At 41.1% G+C, this 25324-nt stretch overlaps 1 protein-coding gene across 1 annotated transcript in view; it reads right to left on the bottom strand.

Annotated features, from left to right (window-relative positions):
* fbxw7 (F-box and WD repeat domain containing 7) overlaps positions 1 to 25324 on the bottom strand; it is a 116328-nt gene that overhangs the window by 51656 nt on the left and 39348 nt on the right. Inside the window, exon 4 of the mRNA XM_062033444.1 lies at positions 8538 to 8672. Coding sequence (XP_061889428.1) covers positions 8538 to 8672 — 135 coding nt within the window. The remainder of the gene's footprint in view (positions 1 to 8537; positions 8673 to 25324) is intronic.

Below are 25324 nucleotides of genomic sequence, written 5' to 3'. Positions count from 1 at the left end.
TGAATGTAGATAAATGGAGCGGAGTAAAAGTAGCGTTTCTTCTCTATAAATATACTCAAGTAAAAGTAAAAGTATGTTGCATTAAAACTACTCTTAGAAGTACAATTCATCCCAAAAGTTACTCAAGTAGATGTAACGGAGTAAATGTAGCGCGTTACTACCCACTTCTCCACCTGATACCACCCCCAAAGTCAGTACCTCATTAAAGTGTCCTTTTGATTTAAATCCTGGAATCAAAAAAAAGTATGTACCTTTTTGCATGATTAACGTGATCACTCTTCGCCAGTTTTATATGATAACCATCACCTTTCTATTACATAAATCAACAGAAAGACTCCAAAATAGTGTTTGAGGTTTAAATGAATGTGAGAGAAATGACATGTAAATATCAAAAGATATTGTGTGAGGTTGGGGCAGCAACCCTAATATAATGTTCGGGGGAACACCACAGTCCATTAACACTTTATTTACTAGCAATAATAACTTATTTAGCGTTTATACGCCACCTTTTTAGGGAGCAGAAGAGGCGTTTTATTGGGGCAAAGAAGCCAACATAAATCTGCAACTGGGCTTATTTGTGCAAGACTATTTGGGCAGCAAGTCTTCCTGGGCGTGATCAGTCAGGGAGGAGAGCACAATGACTCCTTTGGAGGTGTGTGAGGGCGCTCTCCACTCCTTTGGAGGTGTGTGAGGGCGCTCTCCACTCCTTTGGAGGTGTGTGAGGGCGCTCTCCACTCCTTTGGAGGTGTGTGAGGGCGCTCTCCACTCCTTTGGAGGTGTGTGAGGGCGCTCTCCACTCCTTTGGAGGTGTGTGAGGGCGCTCTCCACTCCTTTGGAGGTGTGTGAGGGCGCTCTCCACTCCTTTGGAGGTGTGTGAGGGCGCTCTCCACTCCTTTGGAGGTGTGTGAGGGCGCTCTCCACTCCTTTGGAGGTGTGTGAGGGCGCTCTCCACTCCTTTGGAGGTGTGTGAGGGCGCTCTCCACTCCTTTGGAGGTGTGTGAGGGCGCTCTCGACTCCTTTGGAGGTGTGTGAGGGCGCTCTCCACTCCTTTGGAGGTGTGTGAGGGCGCTCTCCACTCCTTTGGAGGTGTGTGAGGGCGCTCTCCACTCCTTTGGAGGTGTGTGAGGGCGCTCTCCACTCCTTTGGAGGTGTGTGAGGGCGCTCTCGACTCCTTTGGAGGTGTGTGAGGGCGCTCTCCACTCCATTGGAGGTGTGTGAGGGCGCTCTCCACTCCTTTGGAGGTGTGTGAGGGCGCTCTCGACTCCTTTGGAGGTGTGTGAGGGCGCTCTCGACTCCTTTGGAGGTGTGTGAGGGCGCTCTCCACTCCTTTGGAGGTGTGTGAGGGCGCTCTCCACTCCTTTGGAGGTGTGTGAGGGCGCTCTCCACTCCTTTGGAGGTGTGTGAGGGCGCTCTCGACTCCTTTGGAGGTGTGTGAGGGCGCTCTCCACTCCATTGGAGGTGTGTGAGGGCGCTCTCCACTCCTTTGGAGGTGTGTGAGGGCGCTCTCGACTCCTTTGGAGGTGTGTGAGGGCGCTCTCGACTCCTTTGGAGGTGTGTGAGGGCGCTCTCCACTCCTTTGGAGGTGTGTGAGGGCGCTCTCCACTCCTTTGGAGGTGTGTGAGGGCGCTCTCGACTCCATTGGAGGTGTGTGAGGGCGCTCTCGACTCCTTTGGAGGTGTGTGAGGGCGCTCTCCACTCCTTTGGAGGTGTGTGAGGGCGCTCTCCACTCCTTTGGAGGTGTGTGAGGGCGCTCTCGACTCCTTTGGAGGTGTGTGAGGGCGCTCTCGACTCCTTTGGAGGTGTGTGAGGGCGCTCTCGACTCCTTTGGAGGTGTGTGAGGGCGCTCTCGACTCCTTTGGAGGTGTGTGAGGGCGCTCTCCACTCCATTGGAGGTGTGTGAGGGCGCTCTCCACTCCATTGGAGGTGTGTGAGGGCGCTCTCCACTCCTTTGGAGGTGTGTGAGGGCGCTCTCCACTCCTTTGGAGGTGTGTGAGGGCGCTCTCCACTCCTTTGGAGGTGTGTGAGGGCGCTCTCCACTCCTTTGGAGGTGTGTGAGGGCGCTCTCCACTCCTTTGGAGGTGTGTGAGGGCGCTCTCCACTCCATTGGAGGTGTGTGAGGGCGCTCTCCACTCCTTTGGAGGTGTGTGAGGGCGCTCTCCACTCCATTGGAGGTGTGTGAGGGCGCTCTCCACTCCATTGGAGGTGTGTGAGGGCGCTCTCCACTCCTTTGGAGGTGTGTGAGGGCGCTCTCCACTCCTTTGGAGGTGTGTGAGGGCGCTCTCCACTCCTTTGGAGGTGTGTGAGGGCGCTCTCCACTCCTTTGGAGGTGTGTGAGGGCGCTCTCGACTCCTTTGGAGGTGTGTGAGGGCGCTCTCCACTCCATTGGAGGTGTGTGAGGGCGCTCTCCACTCCTTTGGAGGTGTGTGAGGGCGCTCTCCACTCCATTGGAGGTGTGTGAGGGCGCTCTCGACTCCATTGGAGGTGTGTGAGGGCGCTCTCGACTCCATTGGAGGTGTGTGAGGGCGCTCTCCACTCCATTGGAGGTGTGTGAGGGCGCTCTCGACTCCATTGGAGGTGTGTGAGGGCGCTCTCGACTCCATTGGAGGTGTGTGAGGGCGCTCTCCACTCCATTGGAGGTGTGTGAGGGCGCTCTCGACTCCTTTGGAGGTGTGTGAGGGCGCTCTCCACTCCTTTGGAGGTGTGTGAGGGCGCTCTCGACTCCTTTGGAGGTGTGTGAGGGCGCTCTCGACTCCATTGGAGTTGTGTGAGGGCGCTCTCGACTCCATTGGAGGTGTGTGAGGGCGCTCTCGACTCCATTGGAGGTGTGTGAGGGCGCTCTCGACTCCTTTGGAGGTGTGTGAGGGCGCTCTCGACTCCATTGGAGGTGTGTGAGGGCGCTCTCGACTCCTTTGGAGGTGTGTGAGGGCGCTCTCGACTCCATTGGAGGTGTGTGAGGGCGCTCTCGACTCCTTTGGAGGTGTGTGAGGGCGCTCTCGACTCCATTGGAGGTGTGTGAGGGCGCTCTCGACTCCATTGGAGGTGTGTGAGGGCGCTCTCGACTCCATTGGAGGTGTGTGAGGGCGCTCTCGACTCCTTTGGAGGTGTGTGAGGGCGCTCTCGACTCCTTTGGAGGTGTGTGAGGGCGCTCTCCACTCCTTTGGAGGTGTGTGAGGGCGCTCTCCACTCCTTTGGAGGTGTGTGAGGGCGCTCTCCACTCCTTTGGAGGTGTGTGAGGGCGCTCTCGACTCCTTTGGAGGTGTGTGAGGGCGCTCTCCACTCCATTGGAGGTGTGTGAGGGCGCTCTCCACTCCTTTGGAGGTGTGTGAGGGCGCTCTCGACTCCTTTGGAGGTGTGTGAGGGCGCTCTCGACTCCTTTGGAGGTGTGTGAGGGCGCTCTCCACTCCTTTGGAGGTGTGTGAGGGCGCTCTCCACTCCTTTGGAGGTGTGTGAGGGCGCTCTCGACTCCATTGGAGGTGTGTGAGGGCGCTCTCGACTCCTTTGGAGGTGTGTGAGGGCGCTCTCCACTCCTTTGGAGGTGTGTGAGGGCGCTCTCCACTCCTTTGGAGGTGTGTGAGGGCGCTCTCGACTCCTTTGGAGGTGTGTGAGGGCGCTCTCGACTCCTTTGGAGGTGTGTGAGGGCGCTCTCGACTCCTTTGGAGGTGTGTGAGGGCGCTCTCGACTCCTTTGGAGGTGTGTGAGGGCGCTCTCCACTCCATTGGAGGTGTGTGAGGGCGCTCTCCACTCCATTGGAGGTGTGTGAGGGCGCTCTCCACTCCTTTGGAGGTGTGTGAGGGCGCTCTCCACTCCTTTGGAGGTGTGTGAGGGCGCTCTCCACTCCTTTGGAGGTGTGTGAGGGCGCTCTCCACTCCTTTGGAGGTGTGTGAGGGCGCTCTCGACTCCTTTGGAGGTGTGTGAGGGCGCTCTCCACTCCATTGGAGGTGTGTGAGGGCGCTCTCCACTCCATTGGAGGTGTGTGAGGGCGCTCTCCACTCCTTTGGAGGTGTGTGAGGGCGCTCTCGACTCCTTTGGAGGTGTGTGAGGGCGCTCTCCACTCCTTTGGAGGTGTGTGAGGGCGCTCTCCACTCCTTTGGAGGTGTGTGAGGGCGCTCTCGACTCCTTTGGAGGTGTGTGAGGGCGCTCTCGACTCCTTTGGAGGTGTGTGAGGGCGCTCTCGACTCCTTTGGAGGTGTGTGAGGGCGCTCTCGACTCCTTTGGAGGTGTGTGAGGGCGCTCTCCACTCCATTGGAGGTGTGTGAGGGCGCTCTCCACTCCATTGGAGGTGTGTGAGGGCGCTCTCCACTCCTTTGGAGGTGTGTGAGGGCGCTCTCCACTCCTTTGGAGGTGTGTGAGGGCGCTCTCCACTCCTTTGGAGGTGTGTGAGGGCGCTCTCCACTCCTTTGGAGGTGTGTGAGGGCGCTCTCCACTCCTTTGGAGGTGTGTGAGGGCGCTCTCCACTCCATTGGAGGTGTGTGAGGGCGCTCTCCACTCCTTTGGAGGTGTGTGAGGGCGCTCTCCACTCCATTGGAGGTGTGTGAGGGCGCTCTCCACTCCATTGGAGGTGTGTGAGGGCGCTCTCCACTCCTTTGGAGGTGTGTGAGGGCGCTCTCCACTCCTTTGGAGGTGTGTGAGGGCGCTCTCCACTCCTTTGGAGGTGTGTGAGGGCGCTCTCCACTCCTTTGGAGGTGTGTGAGGGCGCTCTCCACTCCTTTGGAGGTGTGTGAGGGCGCTCTCCACTCCATTGGAGGTGTGTGAGGGCGCTCTCCACTCCTTTGGAGGTGTGTGAGGGCGCTCTCCACTCCATTGGAGGTGTGTGAGGGCGCTCTCGACTCCATTGGAGGTGTGTGAGGGCGCTCTCGACTCCATTGGAGGTGTGTGAGGGCGCTCTCCACTCCATTGGAGGTGTGTGAGGGCGCTCTCGACTCCTTTGGAGGTGTGTGAGGGCGCTCTCGACTCCATTGGAGGTGTGTGAGGGCGCTCTCGACTCCATTGGAGGTGTGTGAGGGCGCTCTCGACTCCTTTGGAGGTGTGTGAGGGCGCTCTCGACTCCATTGGAGGTGTGTGAGGGCGCTCTCGACTCCTTTGGAGGTGTGTGAGGGCGCTCTCGACTCCATTGGAGGTGTGTGAGGGCGCTCTCGACTCCTTTGGAGGTGTGTGAGGGCGCTCTCGACTCCATTGGAGGTGTGTGAGGGCGCTCTCGACTCCATTGGAGGTGTGTGAGGGCGCTCTCGACTCCATTGGAGGTGTGTGAGGGCGCTCTCGACTCCTTTGGAGGTGTGTGAGGGCGCTCTCCACTCCTTTGGAGGTGTGTGAGGGCGCTCTCCACTCCATTGGAGGTGTGTGAGGGCGCTCTCCACTCCATTGGAGGTGTGTGAGGGCGCTCTCCACTCCATTGGAGGTGTGTGAGGGCGCTCTCCACTCCATTGGAGGTGTGTGAGGGCGCTCTCGACTCTCGCTGGGGGAAATTGACCTTTCACTACAGTAATACAACAATCTGAGAATCAAAATGTCCCACCGCCGCCACACACGGTGGGACAAATTCAAAAATGTGGTCTCGTGAGGTACATTTGGTCACGATTAGATCCAGTTTCAACTAAAACTGAAGACTACTTTAAAAGGAGTAGACACATAGTCTGGTAACTTGGACAGAGTGTTCCAGATTATACCTGTTATTGGCACCCATCTGTGGGGATACACACCACTTTTTACCAATAGTCTGGTAACTTGGACAGAGTGTTCCAGAGTATACCTGTTATTGGCACCCATCTGTGGGGATACACACCACTTTTTACCAATAGTCTGGTAATTTGGACAGAGTGTTCCAGATTATATCTGTTATTGGCACCCATCTGTGGGGATACACACCACTTTTTACCAGTAGTCTGGTAACTTGGACAGAGTGTTCCAGATTATATCTGTTATTGGCACCCATCTGTGGGGATACACACCACTTTTTACCAATAGTCTGGTAACTTGGACAGTGTTCCAGATTATATCTGTTATTGGCACCCATCTGTGGGGATACACACCACTTTTTACCAATAGTCTGGTAATTTGGACAGAGTGTTCCAGATTATATCTGTTATTGGCACCCATCTGTGGGGATACACACCACTTTTTACCAGTAGTCTGGTAACTTGGACAGAGTGTTCCAGATTATATCTGTTATTGGCACCCATCTGTGGGGATACACACCACTTTTTACCAATAGTCTGGTAACTTGGACAGTGTTCCAGATTATATCTGTTATTGGCACCCATCTGTGGGGATACACACCACTTTTTACCAATAGTCTGGTAACTTGGACAGAGTGTTCCAGATTATATCTGTTATTGGCACCCATCTGTGGGGATACACACCACTTTTTACCAATAGTCTGGTAACTTGGACAGAGTGTTCCAGATTATATCTGTTATTGGCACCCATCTGTGGGGATACACACCACTTTTTACCAATAGTCTGGTAACTTGGACAGAGTGTTCCAGATTATACCTGTTTTTGGCACCCATCTGTGGGGATACACACCACTTTTTACCAATAGTCTGGTAACTTGGACAGAGTGTTCCAGATTATACCTGTTATTGGCACCCATCTGTGGGGATACACACCACTTTCTACCAACCACTTATTGTACCAAAGAGGAAAGACCACCTGAAGGTAGACATTGTCTACAGCCACATTCTATGGTGGTGTACATTGTGCTATGATGTCACCATCACTATGTGATTGACAGCAGAGATCAGCCTTCTTTTTAAGCACCATGCGCCAGAGTGACCGGTCCATAGTGTACCACCGTACAGAACTTAGACATTTCCACCAGGCGCTACGGTTTGGTTTGATAAAGCGTCCTTGAGAAAGTTTATGATCAATTTATCGACTGTATCTTCAATTTTCCTAACAGTCTGGTTTCCTTAAAATTCTAACTTCCCTACTAAATTTTAAAACTGCCATAAAATCATGGCTCAGCTCAACATCTACCTGATCTGAACCTAAATTGATATGTATATATATATATATGTATATATATATATATATATATATATATATATATATATATATACATACAGTATATGTGGTTATAGTGTATGTATATTTATATGTGGTTACAGTGTGTGTGTATATATATATATATATATATATATATATATATATATATATATATATATATATATATAAGGGCTGCAACTAACGATTAATTTGATAATCGATTAATCTGTCGATTATTACTTCGATTAATCGATTAATAATCGGATAAAAGAGACAAACTACATTTCTATCCTTTCCAGTATTTTATTGGAAAAAAAACAGCATACTGGCACCATACTTATTTTGATTATTGTTTCTCAGCTGTTTGTACATGTTGCAGTTTATAAATAAAGGTGTATTTAAAAAAAATAAAAATAAAAAAAATAAAAAAAAATTATTTTTATTTTTAAAAAGCCTCTGCGCATGCGCATAGCATAGATCCAACGAATCAATGACTAAATTAATCGGCAACTATTTTTATAATCGATTTTAATCGATGTAATCGATTAGTTGTTGCAGCCCTAATATATATATATATATATATATATATATATATATATATATATATATATATATATATATATATATGGTTATAGTGTATATATACATATTTATATGTGGTTATAGCATATATATATATATATATATATATATATATATATATATATATATATATATATATATATATATATATATATATATATATATATATATATATATATATATATATATATATATATATATATATATATATGTGGTTATACTGTATGTATATTTATATGTGGTTATAGTGTATATATATATTTATATGTGGTTATAGTGTATATATATATTTATATGTGGTTATAGTGTATATATATATTTATATGTGGTTATAGTGTATATATATATTTATATGTGGTTATAGTGTATATATATTTATACGTGGTTATAGTGTGTATATATATTTATATGTGGTTATAGTGTATATATATATATTTATATGTGGTTATAGTGTATATATATATTTATATGTGGTTATAGTGTATATATATATTTATATGTGGTTATAGTGTATATATATATTTATATGTGGTTATAGTGTATATATATATTTATATGTGGTTATAGTGTATATATATATTTATATGTGGTTATAGTGTATATATATTTATATGTGGTTATAGTGTATATATATATTTATATGTGGTTATAGTGTATATATATATTTATATGTGGTTATAGTGTATATATATATTTATATGTGGTTATAGTGTATATATAGGGTATGTTGCTGCTGTTTACAACAGGAAAAGGGTACTGCTTAAGCGTGTGATGGGCTACAATGGAGTCAGCTGTTTAACAAGCATCAGTGTGAATGAAGCGAGGGAGGGCTGCGGCCGGATTAGAGCGAGAGAGACGTGTCAGGTATTTTCCATTCAAGAGCTCAACGTCTCACAAAAAAAAGAAAAGAAAAGAGGAGTATAGTAAAAGAAAGGAAGAGGCAAAGTCAGGAATGGAAACGGGCTCGTCACCTCTTTGGGCAGCAGGGAGATGAAGTCGCGCTGGAACTGCGGCTCGATGACCTGCATCATATGCTTGACCTGCGTGGGCTCGCAGCTGTCAATCAGCTCGTCCAGCGCCAGCAGCTTCTCGGGCCCCGTCCAGCTCTGCAAAAAAAAAAAAAAAAGGAAAATTGGTGAGTATAATTTTCGCACGCTTCTACATTGGGAAAAAAAAAAAATAGCAGCTTGTTTGTGGCAGATCGCCATGGAAACAGCTTTTAGGCAATCATACTGGAGCGATACTGCTTTGAGCGGGCGATGAAACACACTAAGGAGAAAAATATAATAATAATCCACACAAGAAGTGAGAAGGCACTTCAGTCAATTTACTGACTGGACGTGCTCGGCTCCATCCATGCAATATGTTGCACACATATATTTACAACTGCTTGTAATGCACTTGCTCCTGCAACAACAATATTGGGATGACTTTAGCACAGGGGTCACCAATGGGGTGCCCGCGGGCACCAGGTAGCCCGTAAGGACCAGGGGCCGTACTTATCAAGCTTCTTAGAGTGCCATTTTACACTTAAGTCCTGAGAATTTGCGAAATGTAGTCCTACTCTCAAACTTAAGAATAAAAGCTTTTTATCAACGTTCTTAAGTCTAAGAATCACTCCTACTCTCCACGATATTTAAGAGACCTTCAGAGGTGTCTTAAGTGGTTAGGAGTTGCCAGCAGGGGATGGCACTGAGGCGAGAGAGACGTGCGCGAACGTTCAGGGAACGGAACAATGTTTGGTTTTTTTGATGACGAGCAGCTGATCAAACGGTATCGTTTAGACAGAGCGGATATTATTTTTGTCACAGATTTAATACTTTTCGATTCCTTGTTGATTTCTGCATGTGTCTGCAGTGGGCTAGTATATATAGAGCCACCCACACCAGTTTCAAATTAGTTGCCTAATTAATGAATTGGAAAGAAAATGTTATGACAGTAGCGTATGTGTGTGGCCGTGAGGTGAGTGACGTCAGTGAGTGTGTGGGCGAGAGAAGAGAGGGAGCGGTAGCGTGAGTGCCGGCGGGGACTAGTTTGTTTTGTATTATTTTGTAGTTTATTGTCAAAATATACACTCCCATTGTCCACTTAAATATTTCCAAGATATTTCTTTATTCTTAGACAACGGATTCCATTCCGTGATTGGTCATTTCTATGGACACAGAAATGACGTCACCTAAAATTCCGTTTACGGCACATAGTAATGTCGTAATTCAGCTCTGAGTGTGACACTTAAGATTCAGTCCTACACTTCGCTGAAAGTGTGAGTAAGACGCTTGATAACTAACTTTTAAGTGCAGCTTTCAGCGAAGAATTTATTTACTCTTAAGTCAACTCTTAGCAGACTTCTTAGGAGTAATTCTAAGAAGCTTGATAAGTACGGCCCCAGATGAGTAGCCCGCTGGCCTGTTGTAAAAATAGCTCAAATAGCAGCACTTACCAGTGAGCCGCCTCTATTTTTTAAATTGTATTTATTTACTAGCAAGCTGGTCTCGCTTTGCCCGACATTTTTAATTCTAAGAGAGACAAAACTCAAATAGAATTTGAAAATCCAAGAAAATATTTTAAAGACTTGGTCTTCACTTGTTTAAATAATTTCATTATTTTTTTTACTTTTCTTCTTATAACTTTCAGAAAGACAATTTTAGAGAAAAAATACAACCTTAAAAATGATTTTAGGATTTTTAAACACATATACCTTTTTACCTTTTAAATTCCTTCCTCTTCTTTCCTGACAATTTAAATCAATGTTCAAGTAAATTTTTTTTTTTTACTGTAAAGAATAATAAATACATTTTCATTTGATTCTTCATTTTAGCTTCTGTTTTTTCGACAAAGAATATTTGTGAAATATTTCTTCAAACGTATTATGATTAAAATTCAAAAAAATGATTCTGGCAAATCTAGAAAATCTGCAGGATCAAATTTAAATCTTTTTTCAAACTCTTTTGAATTTCTTTTAAAATTTTTGTTCTGGAAAATCTAGAAGAAATAATGATTTGTCTTTGTTAGAAATATAGCTTGGTCCAATTTGTTATATATTCTAACAAAGTGCAGATTGGATTTTAACCTATTTAAAACATGTCATCAAAATTCTAAAATTAATCTTAATCAGGAAAAATTACTAATGATGTTCCATAAATTATTTTTTAAATTTTTTCAAAAAGATTCGAATTAGCTAGTTTTTCTCTTTTTTTTGGTTGAATTTGGAATTTTAAAGAGTCGAAATTGAAGATAAACTATGTTTCAAAATTTAATTGTCATTTTTTTCGTGTTTTCTCCTCTTTTAAACCGTTCAATTAAGTGTAAATATCATTAATTATTAATAATAACATAGAGTTAAAGGTAAATTGAGCAAATTGGCTATTTCTGGCAATTTTTTAAAGTGTGTATCAAATTGGTAGCCCTTCGCATTAATCACTACCCAAGAAGTAGCTCTTGCTTTCAAAAAGGTTGGTGACCCCTGCTTTAGCACATGGTCACATTTAAAAAAAATTTAATAATAATAATAATAATAATAATAATAAAAAAAGACAGCAACAGGTGGTCCTGCACATCTGGATTGTACTGAAACCATGGTGCTACGTCTTCTTTGCAGCTTATGTAAGCTCGGGGTTTTTTTGGGACACGCGTGACATGCGCCACCTCGGAGACATGCCGCCTTCTCGTATTAATGTGGCCGCAACCCCAAACCGCTCCCGACGTGCCCTCTGAAGCGGCAGCGACCAGGAGAGGACGGCTGGAGGCACCTGCCTATTTCTAGCAGCAAACACCAGGAAGAAGCAGTGTTTTTACAAAACCATGACATTTTAAGCCCTTCCTGTTTAGCATCGTCATGTTGGCTGTTCATAAAAAAAACGTTTGGAACGGCAATCAATGTTTCCTCAAACTGCCACAACACATTCATTTATCATCATTCAAATATGTCAATTACAATATAAACAAAACAGTTACATAACTACAAACCTAACCAATGTGAACATGGTGGATTTAAGTATGACATAAAATGGAACAAACAAATGCAGAAAGACATTTTACAATGGAGTTCAGGGTGCGCATCGTGCATTTAACCAATTGCAAGCGCTGCATGAAACTGACTAAAATAAATGACGGTCATGTTGACTTAAGTCTTTGCATCTGCCACAACACATTCATTTATCATCATTCAAATATGACAATTACAGTATAAACAAAACAGTAACATAACTACAAACCTAACCAATGTGAACATGGTAGATTTAAGTATGAAATAAAATAGAACAAACAAATGTAGAAAGACATTTTTACAATGGAGTTCAGGGTGCGCATCGTTTATTTAACCAATTGCAAGCGCTGCATGAAACTGACTAAAGAAAACGTGCGGGCCGTATCAGGCCCGCACGTAACGTGGCCACAACCCCAAAGTGCTCCCGACGTGCCCTCTGAAGCGGCAGCGACCAGGAGAGGACGGCTGGAGGCACCTGCCTATTTCTAGCAGCAAACACCAGGAAGAAGCAGTGTTTTTACAAAACCATGACATTTTAAGCCCTTCCTGTTTAGCATTGTCATGTTGGCTGTTCATAAAAAAAACGTTTGGAACGGCAATCAATGTTTCCTCAAACTGCCACAACACATTCATTTATCATCATTCAAATATGTCAATTACAATATAAACAAAACAGTAACATAACTACAAACCTAACCAATGTGAACATGGTAGATTTAGGTATGAAATAAAATAGAACAAACAAATGTAGAAAGACATTTTACAATGGAGTTCAGGGTGCGCATCGCGCATTTAACCAATTGCAAGCGCTGCATGAAACTGACTAAAATAAATGACGGTCATGTTGACTTAAGTCTTTGCATCTGCCACAACACATTCATTTATCATCATTCAAATATGACAATTACAGTATAAACAAAACAGTAACATAACTACAAACCTAACCAATGTGAACATGGTGGATTTAAGTATGAAATAAAATAGAACAAACAAATGTAGAAAGACATTTTTACAATGGAGTTCAGGTTGCGCATCGTTCATTTAACCAATTGCAAGCGCTGCATGAAACTGACTAAAGAAAACGTGCGGGCCTAATACGGCCCGCACGTAACGTGGCCACAACCCCAAAGTACTCCTGACGTGCCCTCTGAAGCGGCAGCAACCAGGAGAGGACGGCTGGAGGCACCTGCCTATTTCTAGCAGCAAACACCAGGAAGAACACAAATAACTTAGACTTTGTTGCAGTGTTTTTACAAAACCTTAACATTTTAAGCACTTCCTGTTTAGCATTGTCATGTTGGCTGTTCATAAAAAAAACGTTTGGAACGGCAATCAATGTTTCCTCAAACCGCCGCAACTGCCACAACACATTCATTTATCATTATTCAAATATGACAATTACAATACAAACAAAACAGTAACATAACTACAAACCTAACCAATGTGAACATGGTAGATTTAAGTATGAAATAAAATAGAACAAACAAATGTAGAAAGACATTTTTACAATGGAGTTCAGGGTGCGCATCGTGCATTTAACCAATTGCAAGCGCTGCATGAAACTGACTAAAATAAATGATGGTCATGTTGACTTAAGTCTTTGCATCTGCCACAACACATTAATTTATCATGATTCAAATATGACAATTACAGTATAAACAAAACAGCAACATAACTACAAACCTAACCAATGTGAACATGGTAGATTTAAGTATGAAATAAAATACAACAAACAAATGTAGAAAGACATTTTACAATGGAGTTCAGGGTGCGCATCGTGCCTTTAACCAATTGCAAGCGCTGCATGAAACTGACTAAAATAAATGATGGTCATGTTGACTTAAGTCTTTGCATCTGCCACAACACATTCATTTATCATCATTCAAATATGACAATTACAATGTCAACAAAACAGTAACATAACTACAAACCTAACCAATGTGAACATGGTAGATTTAAGTATGAAATAAAATAGAACAAACAAATGTAGAAAGACATTTTTACAATGGAGTTCAGGGTGCGCATCGTTCATTTAACCAATCGCAAGCGCTGCATGAAACTGACTAAAGAAAACGTGCGGGCCGTAACAGGCCCGCACGTAACGTGGCCACAACCCCAAAGTGCTCCCGACGTGCCCTGTAGGAGGCACCTGCCTATTTCTGGAGCGGAACTGCAGGACAACACCAGACTGGGTGAAATTGCAGAACTTTGGGGGCCCGTTCCTCCCCTGGCTTGAACGCACGCCAGGCTGTCTACGGCTGAATGCAGAATGCTTGTTTTGTCCTCTGCAAAGCCCAGCAAACTAACAATGATTACAGACTAGGAGCCGGGGCGGAGAGTGTGGCGCATTGGTGGCTGGAGGGGATGAGAATGGGCGCTGGAGCTTATCACACAGGCAATGGCTCCTCATGTGTTACATGACTCTTGTGGCATGTGTACACAGCTGCTGTATAATCAGCATGTACTAGGATTACAATTAACATGCATAGAAAAAAGCAAAGTTGTAAATAGTTTTTAATATTCTACTTTTGTTCCCCCCTATAGAGCAGAACCTCGATTTAACAACCCCTCTATTTACAAACGTTTTTTTAGATCGTGGTAAATATGTCTATATATACACACTATATTACCAAAAGTATTTGGCCACCTGCCTTGACTCACATATGAACTTAAAGTGCCATCCCATTCCTAACCCATAGGGTTCAGTATGACCTTTTGCAGCTATTACAGCTTCAACTCTTCTGGGAAGGCTGTCCACAAGGTTGCCGAGTGTGTTTATAGGAATTTTCCAGCATTCTTCCAAAAAAGTGCATTGGTGAGGTCACACACTGATGTTGGTGGAGGAGGCCTGGCTCTCAGTCGCCCTTCTAATTCATCCCAAAGGTGTTCTATGGCAGTGGTCCCCAACCACCGGGCCGTGGCCCGGTACCGGACCGATTGGTACCGGGCCGCACAAGAAATTAAAAAAAATAAAAAATAAAATAAAAAATAAAAATTAATTTTTTTTTAATTTTTTTAATTTTTATTTTTTTTTTAAATTAAATCAACATAAAAACACTATATATACATATTGTGTATGTGTATGTCAATATAGATCAATACAGTCTGCAGGTAAGTCCGTGAGCACACATGATTTTAATTCTTTATGGAAAAGAAAAAAAAAAGAAAAAAAAAATCCAGGTCAGGACTCTGTGCAGGCCAGTCAAGTTCCTCCACACCAGACTCTGGACCTTACTTTGTGCACTGGTGTTACTCAGTAACACCGATACTGTGCTTTTGAGCCCATGATTGTCTAACAGTGACACTGCTGTTTTTGAGCAGATACTGCCGAAGTGTTAGCCAAAAACAAAAACAGTGCTGTTATTTTCTACATTTACAGGAAAAAACTGCAGACAAATTCATGACAGCGACGGCTGTTTTTGAGTATCTACTCCAAAAAAAAACAAGCCAAAGATTGTATGGCTAACATTGGGCTATTTTTGAGCATGCACTGCAAAAATGTTAGCCATTGATTGTCTGTATGACAGCAACACTGCTGTTTTTGAGCGTCTACTGTGAAAATGTTAGCCAAAGATTGTTTGTATGACAGTAACACTGTGCTGTTTTTGAGCATTTAGTGGAAACAAATTAGACACAGATTGTCTGTATGACAGGAGCACTGTGCGGTTTTTGAGCATCTACTGTAAAAATGTTAGCCAATGATTGTCCGCATGACAGCAACACTGTGCTGTTTTTGAGCATCTACTGTAAAAATGTTAGCCAATGATTGTCCGTATGATAGCAACACTGCTGTTTTTGAGCGTCTACTGTAAAAAATGCTAGTCAAAGATTGTTTGTATGACAGTAACACTGTGTTGTTTTTTAGCATCTACTGTAAAAATGTTAGCCAAAGATTGTTTATATGACTAACAATGTGCTGTTTTTTTAGCATCTACTGTAAAAATGTTAGCCAAAGATTGTTTGTATGACAGTAACACTGTGTTGTTTTTTTAGCATCTACTGTAAAAATGTTAGCCAAAGATAGTTTATATGACAGTAACACCGTGTTGTTTTTTTTAGCATCTACTGTAAAAATGTTAGCCAAAGATTGTTTATATGACAGTAACAGTGCTGTGTTGTTTTTTTAGCATCTACTGTAAAAATGTTAGCCAAAGATTGTTTATATGACAGTAACACTGTGTTGTTTTTGAGCATCTACTGTAAAAATGTTAGCCAAAGATTGTTTATATGACAGTAACACTGTGTTGTTTTTGAGCATCTACTGTAAAAATGTTAGCCAAAGATTGTTTATATGACTAACAATGTGCTGTTTTTTTAGCATCTACTGTAAAAATGTTAACCAAAGATTGTTTGTATGACAATAACAGTGCTGTTTTTGAGCATATACTGTAAAAATGTTAACCAAAGATTGCTTGTATGACAATAACAGTGCTGTTTTTGAGCATCTACTGTAAAAATGTTAACCAAAGATTGTTTGTATGACAATAACAGTGCTGTTTTTGAGCATCTACTGTAAAAATGTTAACCAAAGATTGTTTGTATGACAATAACAGTGCTGTTTTTGAGCATCTACTGTAAAAATGTTAACCAAAGATTGTTTGTATGACAATAACAGTGCTGTTTTTAAACATCTACTGTAAAAATGTTAACCAAATATTGTTTGTATGACAATAACAGTGCTGTTTTTGAGCATCTACTGTAAAAATGTTAACCAAAGATTGTTTGTATGACAATAACAGTGCTGTTTATAAACATCTACTGTAAAAATGTTAACCAAAGATTGTTTGTATGACAATAACAGTGCTGTTTTTAAACATCTACTGTAAAAATGTTAGCCAAAGATTGCTTGTATGACAGTAACACTGTGTTGTTTTTTTAGCATCTACTGTAAAAATGTTAGCCAAAGATTGTTTATATGACTGTAACAATGTGCTTTTTTTTAGCATCTACTGTAAAAATGTTAGCCAAAGATTGTTTATATGACAGTAACACTGTGTTGTTTTTTTAGCATCTACTGTAAAAATGTTAGCCAAAGATTGTTTATATGACAGTAACACTGTGTTGTTTTTTAGCATCTACTGTAAAAATGTTAGCCAAAGATCGTTTATATGACAGTAACACTGTGTTGTTGTTTTTAGCATCTACTGTAAAAATGTTAGCCAAAGATTGTTTATACGACAGTAACACTGTGTTGTTTTTTTAGCATCTACTGTAAAAATGTTAGCCAAAGATTGTTTATATGACAGTAACAGTGCTGTGTTGTTTTTTTAGCATCTACTGTAAAAATGTTAGCCAAAGATTGTTTATATGACAGTAACAGTGCTGTGTTGTTTTTTTAGCATCTACTGTAAAAATGTTAGCCAAAGATTGTTTATATGACAGTAACACTGTGTTGTTTTTTTTAGCATCTACTGTAAAAATGTTAGCCAAAGATTGTTTATATGACAGTAACACTGTGTTGTTTTTTTAGCATCTACTGTAAAAATGTTAGCCAAAGATTGTTTATATGACAGTAACACCGTGTTGTTTTTTAGCATCTACTGTAAAAATGTTAGCCAAAGATTGTTTATATGACAGTAACACTGTGTTGTTTTTTTAGCATCTACTGTAAAAATGTTAGCCAAAGATTGTTTATATGACAGTAACACCGTGTTGTTTTTTAGCATCTACTGTAAAAATGTTAGCCAAAGATTGTTTATATGACAGTAACACTGTGTTGTTTTTTAGCATCTACTGTAAAAATGTTAGCCAAAGATTGTTTATATGACAGTAACACTGTGTTGTTTTTTAGCATCTACTGTAAAAATGTTAGCCAAAGATTGTCTGACAGTGACAGGGCTGTTTTTCAGCATCTACTGTAGAAATGCTAGCCAAAGATCGTTTGTATTACAATAATAATGATGTTTTTGAGCATTTAGTGGAATAAAATTAGACACAGATTGTCTGTATGACAGGAGCACTGTGCGGTTTTTGAGCATCTACTGTAAAAATTTTAGCCAATGATTGTTTGTATGACAGTAACACTGTGCTGTTTTTGAGCATCTACTTTAAAAAATGCTAGCCAAAGATTGTTTGTATGACAATAACAGTGTTGTTTTTGAGTGTCTACTGTAAAAATGTTAGCCAAAAATTGTCTGACAGTAACAGTGCTGTTTTTAGCATCTACTGTAAAAATGTTAGCCAAAAATTGTCTGACAGCAACACTGCTGTTTTTGAGCATCTACTGAAAAAATGTTAGCCAAAAATTATCTGACAGTAACAGTGCTGTTTTTAGCATCTACTGTAAAAATGTTAGCCAAAGATTGTCTGACAGTAACAGTGCTGTTTTTCAGCATCTCCTGCAAACGCATTAGCCAAAGATTGTCTGTACAACAGCAGCACTGTGCTGTTTTTGAGCATCTACTGAAAAAATGTTGGCCAAAGATTGTTTGTATGACTGTAACACTGTGCTGTTTTTGAGCATCTACTGTAAAAATGTTAGCCAAAGATTGTCTGACAGTGACAGTGCTGTTTTTCAGCATCTCCTGCAAACGCATTAGCCAAAGATTGTCTGTACAACAGCAGCACTGTGCTGTTTTTGAGCATCTACTGTAAAAATGTTAGCCAATGATTGTTTGTATGACAGTAACACTGTGCTGTTTTTGAGCATCTACTTTAAAAAATGCTAGCCAAAGATTGTTTGTAGGACAATAACAGTGCTGTTTTTGAGTGTCTACTGTAAAAATGCTAGCCAAAGATTGTTTGTAGGACAATAACAGTGCTGTTTTTGAGTGTCTACTGTAAAAATGCTAGCCAAAGTTTGTCTGACAGTAACAGTGCTGTTTTTAGCACCTACTGTAAAAATGTTAGCCAAAAATTGTCTGACAGTGACAGTGCTGTTTTTAGCACCTACTGTAAAAATGTTAGCCAAAAATTGTCTGACAGCAACACTGCTGTTTTTGAGCATCTACTGAAAAAATGTTAGCCAAAAATTATCTGACAGTAACAGTGCTGTTTTTAGCATCTACTGTAAAACTGTTAGCCAAAGATTGTCTGACAGTGACAGTGCTGTTTTTCAGCATCCCCTGCAAACGCAGTAGCCAAAGATTGCCTGTACAACAGCAGCACTGTGCTGTTTTTGAGCAGCGACTGCAAAAACGTCGGCCATATCTTGTATGGCAATAACACGGTGCTGTATTTGAGGATCAAGTCCAAAAATGTCAGCCCAAGATATTTAATAGTTGGCAGAAGCACAGAAGAATATACAATATTCTAAAAGTCTAAATGAGAGTAAACAAGATGAAAGATCGTCTGTGTGGAGTTGCTAACATGTGGGGAATCACTTTGTGTAAGCACATAGAAGTAGTGTGGTGCAAATAGAAGTAGTGTGGTGCAAATAGAAGTAGTGTGGTGCAAATAGAAGTAGTGTGGTGCACATAGAAGTAGTGTGGTGCAAATAGAAGTAGTGTGGTGCAAATAGAAGTAGTGTGGTGCAAATAGAAGTAGTGTGGTGCAAATAGAAGTAGTGTGGTGCAAATAGAAGTAGTGTGGTGCAAATAGAAGTAGTGTGGTGCAAATAGAAGTAGTGTGGTGCAAATAGAAGTAGTGTGGTGCAAATAGAAGTAGTGTGGTGCAAATAGAAGTAGTGTGGTGCACATAGAAGTAGTGTGGTGCAAATAGAAGTAGTGTGGTGCAAATAGAAGTAGTGTGGTGCAAATAGAAGTAGTGTGGTGCAAATAGAAGTAGTGTGGTGCACATAGAAGTAGTGTGGTGCACATAGAAGTAGTGTGGTGCAAATAGAAGTAGTGTGGTGCAAATAGAAGTAGTGTGGTGCAAATAGAAGTAGTGTGGTGCAAATAGAAGTAGTGTGGTGCAAATAGAAGTAGTGTGGTGCAAATAGAAGTAGTGTGGTGCAAATAGAAGTAGTGTGGTGCAAATAGAAGTAGTGTGGTGCAAATAGAAGTAGTGTGTAAGCACATAGAAGTAGTGTGGTGCAAATAGAAGTAGTGTGGTGCAAATAGAAGTAGTGTGGTGCAAATAGAAGTAGTGTGGTGCAAATAGAAGTAGTGTGGTGCAAATAGAAGTAGTGTGTAAGCACATAGAAGTAGTGTGGTGCAAATAGAAGTAGTGTGGTGCAAATAGAAGTAGTGTGTAAGCACATAGAAGTAGTGTGGTGCAAATAGAAGTAGTGTGGTGCAAATAGAAGTAGTGTGGTGCAAATAGAAGTAGTGTGGTGCAAATAGAAGTAGTGTGGTGCAAATAGAAGTAGTGTGGTGCAAATAGAAGTAGTGTGGTGCACATAGAAGTAGTGTGGTGCAAATAGAAGTAGTGTGGTGCAAATAGAAGTAGTGTGGTGCAAATAGAAGTAGTGTGGTGCAAATAGAAGTAGTGTGGTGCAAATAGAAGTAGTGTGGTGCAAATAGAAGTAGTGTGGTGCACATAGAAGTAGTGTGGTGCAAATAGAAGTAGTGTGGTGCAAATAGAAGTAGTGTGGTGCAAATAGAAGTAGTGTGGTGCAAATAGAAGTAGTGTGGTGCAAATAGAAGTAGTGTGGTGCAAATAGAAGTAGTGTGGTGCAAATAGAAGTAGTGTGGTGCACATAGAAGTAGTGTGGTGCAAATAGAAGTAGTGTGGTGCAAATAGAAGTAGTGTGGTGCAAATAGAAGTAGTGTGGTGCAAATAGAAGTAGTGTGGTGCAAATAGAAGTAGTGTGGTGCAAATAGAAGTAGTGTGGTGCACATAGAAGTAGTGTGGTGCAAATAGAAGTAGTGTGGTGCAAATAGAAGTAGTGTGGTGCAAATAGAAGTAGTGTGTAAGCACATAGAAGTAGTGTGGTGCAAATAGAAGTAGTGTGGTGCAAATAGAAGTAGTGTGGTGCACATAGAAGTAGTGTGGTGCAAATAGAAGTAGTGTGGTGCAAATAGAAGTAGTGTGGTGCACATAGAAGTAGTGTGGTGCAAATAGAAGTAGTGTGGTGCAAATAGAAGTAGTGTGTAAGCACATAGAAGTAGTGTGGTGCAAATAGAAGTAGTGTGGTGCAAATAGAAGTAGTGTGGTGCAAATAGAAGTAGTGTGGTGCAAATAGAAGTAGTGTGGTGCAAATAGAAGTAGTGTGGTGCAAATAGAAGTAGTGTGGTGCAAATAGAAGTAGTGTGGTGCACATAGAAGTAGTGTGGTGCAAATAGAAGTAGTGTGGTGCAAATAGAAGTAGTGTGGTGCAAATAGAAGTAGTGTGGTGCAAATAGAAGTAGTGTGGTGCACATAGAAGTAGTGTGGTGCAAATAGAAGTAGTGTGGTGCAAATAGAAGTAGTGTGGTGCAAATAGAAGTAGTGTGGTGCACATAGAAGTAGTGTGGTGCAAATAGAAGTAGTGTGGTGCACATAGAAGTAGTGTGGTGCACATAGAAGTAGTGTGGTGCAAATAGAAGTAGTGTGGTGCAAATAGAAGTAGTGTGGTGCAAATAGAAGTAGTGTGGTGCAAATAGAAGTAGTGTGGTGCAAATAGAAGTAGTGTGGTGCAAATAGAAGTAGTGTGGTGCAAATAGAAGTAGTGTGGTGCACATAGAAGTAGTGTGGTGCAAATAGAAGTAGTGTGGTGCAAATAGAAGTAGTGTGGTGCACATAGAAGTAGTGTGGTGCAAATAGAAGTAGTGTGGTGCAAATAGAAGTAGTGTGGTGCACATAGAAGTAGTGTGGTGCAAATAGAAGTAGTGTGGTGCAAATAGAAGTAGTGTGGTGCAAATAGAAGTAGTGTGGTGCACATAGAAGTAGTGTGGTGCAAATAGAAGTAGTGTGGTGCAAATAGAAGTAGTGTGGTGCACATAGAAGTAGTGTGGTGCAAATAGAAGTAGTGTGGTGCAAATAGAAGTAGTGTGGTGCACATAGAAGTAGTGTGGTGCAAATAGAAGTAGTGTGGTGCAAATAGAAGTAGTGTGGTGCACATAGAAGTAGTGTGGTGCACATAGAAGTAGTGTGGTGCAAATAGAAGTAGTGTGGTGCAAATAGAAGTAGTGTGGTGCAAATAGAAGTAGTGTGGTGCACATAGAAGTAGTGTGGTGCAAATAGAAGTAGTGTGGTGCAAATAGAAGTAGTGTGGTGCAAATAGAAGTAGTGTGGTGCACATAGAAGTAGTGTGGTGCAAATAGAAGTAGTGTGGTGCAAATAGAAGTAGTGTGGTGCAAATAGAAGTAGTGTGGTGCAAATAGAAGTAGTGTGGTGCAAATAGAAGTAGTGTGGTGCAAATAGAAGTAGTGTGGTGCAAATAGAAGTAGTGTGGTGCAAATAGAAGTAGTGTGGTGCAAATAGAAGTAGTGTGGTGCAAATAGAAGTAGTGTGGTGCAAATAGAAGTAGTGTGTAAGCACATAGAAGTAGTGTGGTGCAAATAGAAGTAGTGTGGTGCAAATAGAAGTAGTGTGGTGCAAATAGAAGTAGTGTGAAGAAGAAGCTGGCTTCATCTGCTGGTGCTTGCAATGAGAGGCTGATGAAACACTTCAGACATCAGAAGGAAAACCTTCTTCATTTTATCGGTCTGGGACGGAATTCTTGACATCAGAACATGAAAAAAACACTAATGTGCTGCTTCTTTTCCCAAGGAACAAAAGATACTAAACGGGCGATTCATACTCTTGAAGCTCCAAACATGAGTTGCAACACAATAAATGAGGCTTGCTTTGTCTTTAAAGGCCTACTGAAATGAAATGTTTTTATTTAAACGGGGATAGCAGATCCATTCTCTGTGTCATACTTGATCATTTTGCGATATTGCCATATTTTTGCTGAAAGGATTTAGTAGAGAACAACGACGATAAAGTTCGCAACTTTTGGTCTCTGATAAAAAAAAAGCCTTGCCTGTACCGGAAGTAGCGTGACGTAGTCAGTTGTTCGCCTCCTCATATTTTCCTATTGTTTTCAACGCAGCTAGAGCTATTCGGACCGAGAAAGTGACGATTACCCCATTAATTTGAGCGAGGATGAAAGATTCGTGGATGAGGAACGTTAGAGTGACGGACTAGAATGCAGTGAAAGACATATCTTTTTTCGCTCTGAGCGTAACTTAGGTACAAGCTGGCTCATTGGATTCCACACTCTCTCCTTTTTCTATTGTGGATCACGGATTTGTATTTTAAACCACCTGGGATACTATATCCTCTTGAAAATGAGAGTCGAGAACGCGAAATGGACATTCACAGTGACTTGTATCTCCGCGACAATACATCGACGAAGCTCTTTAGCATCTTTAGCATGGGCTAACATGATAGCATCTGTCTCAAATGCAGATAGAAACAAAATAAATAAATCCCTGACTGGAAGGATAGACAGAAGATCAACAATACTATTAAACCATGGACATGTAACTACACGGTTAATAGATCTCAGCCTGCTGTTGCTAACGACGCTAAGGCTAACTTAGCAACCGGAGCTCACAGAGCTATGATAAAAACATTAGCGCTCCACCTACGCCAGCCAGCCCTCATCTGCTTTGCTCAGCAACACCCGTGCTCACCTGCGTTCCAGCGATTGACGGCGCGACGAAGGACTTCACCCGATCATCCGTGCGGTGGGTCTGCTAGCATCGGCTAGGCGTCTGCTAGCATCGGCTAGGCGTCTGCTATCCGAGTAAGTGATCCTTGTGTTGCTACAGCCACCTACAACGTTCTTCTTTGCAGCCTCCATTGTTCATTAAACAAATTGCAACAGATTTACCAACACAGATGTCCAGAATACTGTGGAGTTATGAAATGAAAACAGAGCTTTTTTGTATTGTATTCAATGGAGAAGGCATGTCTCTGTTCCTCGGGCTACGTCACGCGCATACGTCATCCTTCGAGGGCTTTTTCAACCGGAAGTGTGGCGGGAAGTTTAAAATGTCACTTTATAAGTTAACCCGGCCGTATTGGCATGTGTTGCAATGTTAAGATGTCATCATTGATATATAAACTATCAGACTGCGTGGTCGCTAGTAGTGGCTTTCAGTAGGCCTTTAAGACATGAAGACCGTGCAAAGTCAATACTCATTATGCAGAAATGGGTTCTACTTGAATACCTTCGAGGTACTCAAAGCACTTTGACACTATTTCCATATTCACACACTGATGGCGGGAGCTGCCGTGCAAGGCCCTAACCCCGACCCATCAGGAGCAAGGGTGAAGTGTCTTGCTCAAGGACACAACGGAACGTGACGAGATTGGTAGAAGGTGGGGATCGAACCAGGAACCCTCAGGTTGCTCTCTCCCAAAAGTGCCACGCCGTCCCTACAACTACACAACCGAAACCCTACAATTTTGGTGCAAGTCTGGATGAAAATGTAAGTTACAATGGAAGCTTTGAACCAACCATCAATGAAAACAGTAAAGTCTGTGGGCTGAACCATAAAACGTTGAAAGTTATTTAGCATTAATTAAAATGTAGCCTGCTCGCTAACATTTCTACAAACCAAAGTTGAAAAAATACTGTAATCTATCATTTTTTTTGTTTCGCATTTTGTACACTAAAAAAAGTGGAATCTAAGTAAGATGAAATATCTCAAATAAGGGTGATATTTGCTTATTTTCTGTCTGATAAGATCACTCTTCTCACTAAGCAGATTTCATGTTAGAGTGTTTTACTTGTTTTAAGTCCTAAATGATGTCAGTAAGATATTACAGCTTGTTGCTGAGATTTGATGAGCTATATTGAGTAAAACATGCTTGAAACTAGAATATCAACTGTTGCAAAGCTGTGTCATCAACACTCACAAGTAGAAAACTACTTTTTTAAAGTCATCATTTCTTATTTCAAGCATGAAATAAAAAAAATCATGACTTTGACACAATTGTGTCTCATAATTAAAACAGATGACAGCCAAATGGACTTTGCTGTTTTATTTCCAATGAAACAATAGAACATACGTACTCATATAGTAGTACAGTTGGCACAGTACAGTAAACTGACAGTTAATATTTAAACATTTAACATGTGACATTTCTAACTATTTTAAACAGAAATAGTTCATGCACATTCAGATGAATCTTCAAAATTACAATTAAAAAAAAAATTTGGTCAGGGGCCAGGCTGTGTGTGTGTGTATATATGTATATATATATATTGTATATTTATATATACTGTGTATATATATATATATATATATATATATATATATATATATATATATATATATATATATATATATATGTGTGTGTGTGTGTGTATATATATATACTGTATATTTATATATACTATAAATATATATATATATAAATAATAAATAAATAAATATATATATATATATATATATATATATATATATATATATATATATATATATATATATATATATATATATATATATATATATATATATTTATATATACTGTATGTATATATATATATTAGGGCTGCAACTAACGATTAATTTGATAATCGATTAATCTGTCGATTATTACTTCGATTAATCGATTAATAATCGGATAAAAGAGACAAACTACATTTCTATCCTTTCCACTATTTTATTGAAGAAAAACAGCATACTGGCACCATACTTATTTTGATTATTGTTTCTCAGCTGTTTGTACATGTTGCAGTTTATAAATAAAGGTTTATTTAAAAAAAATTAAAAATTAAAAATTAAAAGCCTCTGCGCATGCGCATAGCATAGATCCAACGAATCGATGACTAAATTAATCGGCAACTATTTTTATAATCGATTTTAATCGATTAGTTGTTGCAGCCCTAATATATATATATATATATATATATATATATATATATATATATATACATATATATATATATCGTATTTTTCGGACTATAAGTCG

This window comes from Entelurus aequoreus, linkage group LG22 (assembly GCF_033978785.1).
Source record: "Entelurus aequoreus isolate RoL-2023_Sb linkage group LG22, RoL_Eaeq_v1.1, whole genome shotgun sequence".
Taxonomy (NCBI): domain Eukaryota; kingdom Metazoa; phylum Chordata; class Actinopteri; order Syngnathiformes; family Syngnathidae; genus Entelurus; species Entelurus aequoreus.
This window is presented reverse-complemented; position numbering and strand designations above follow the sequence as displayed.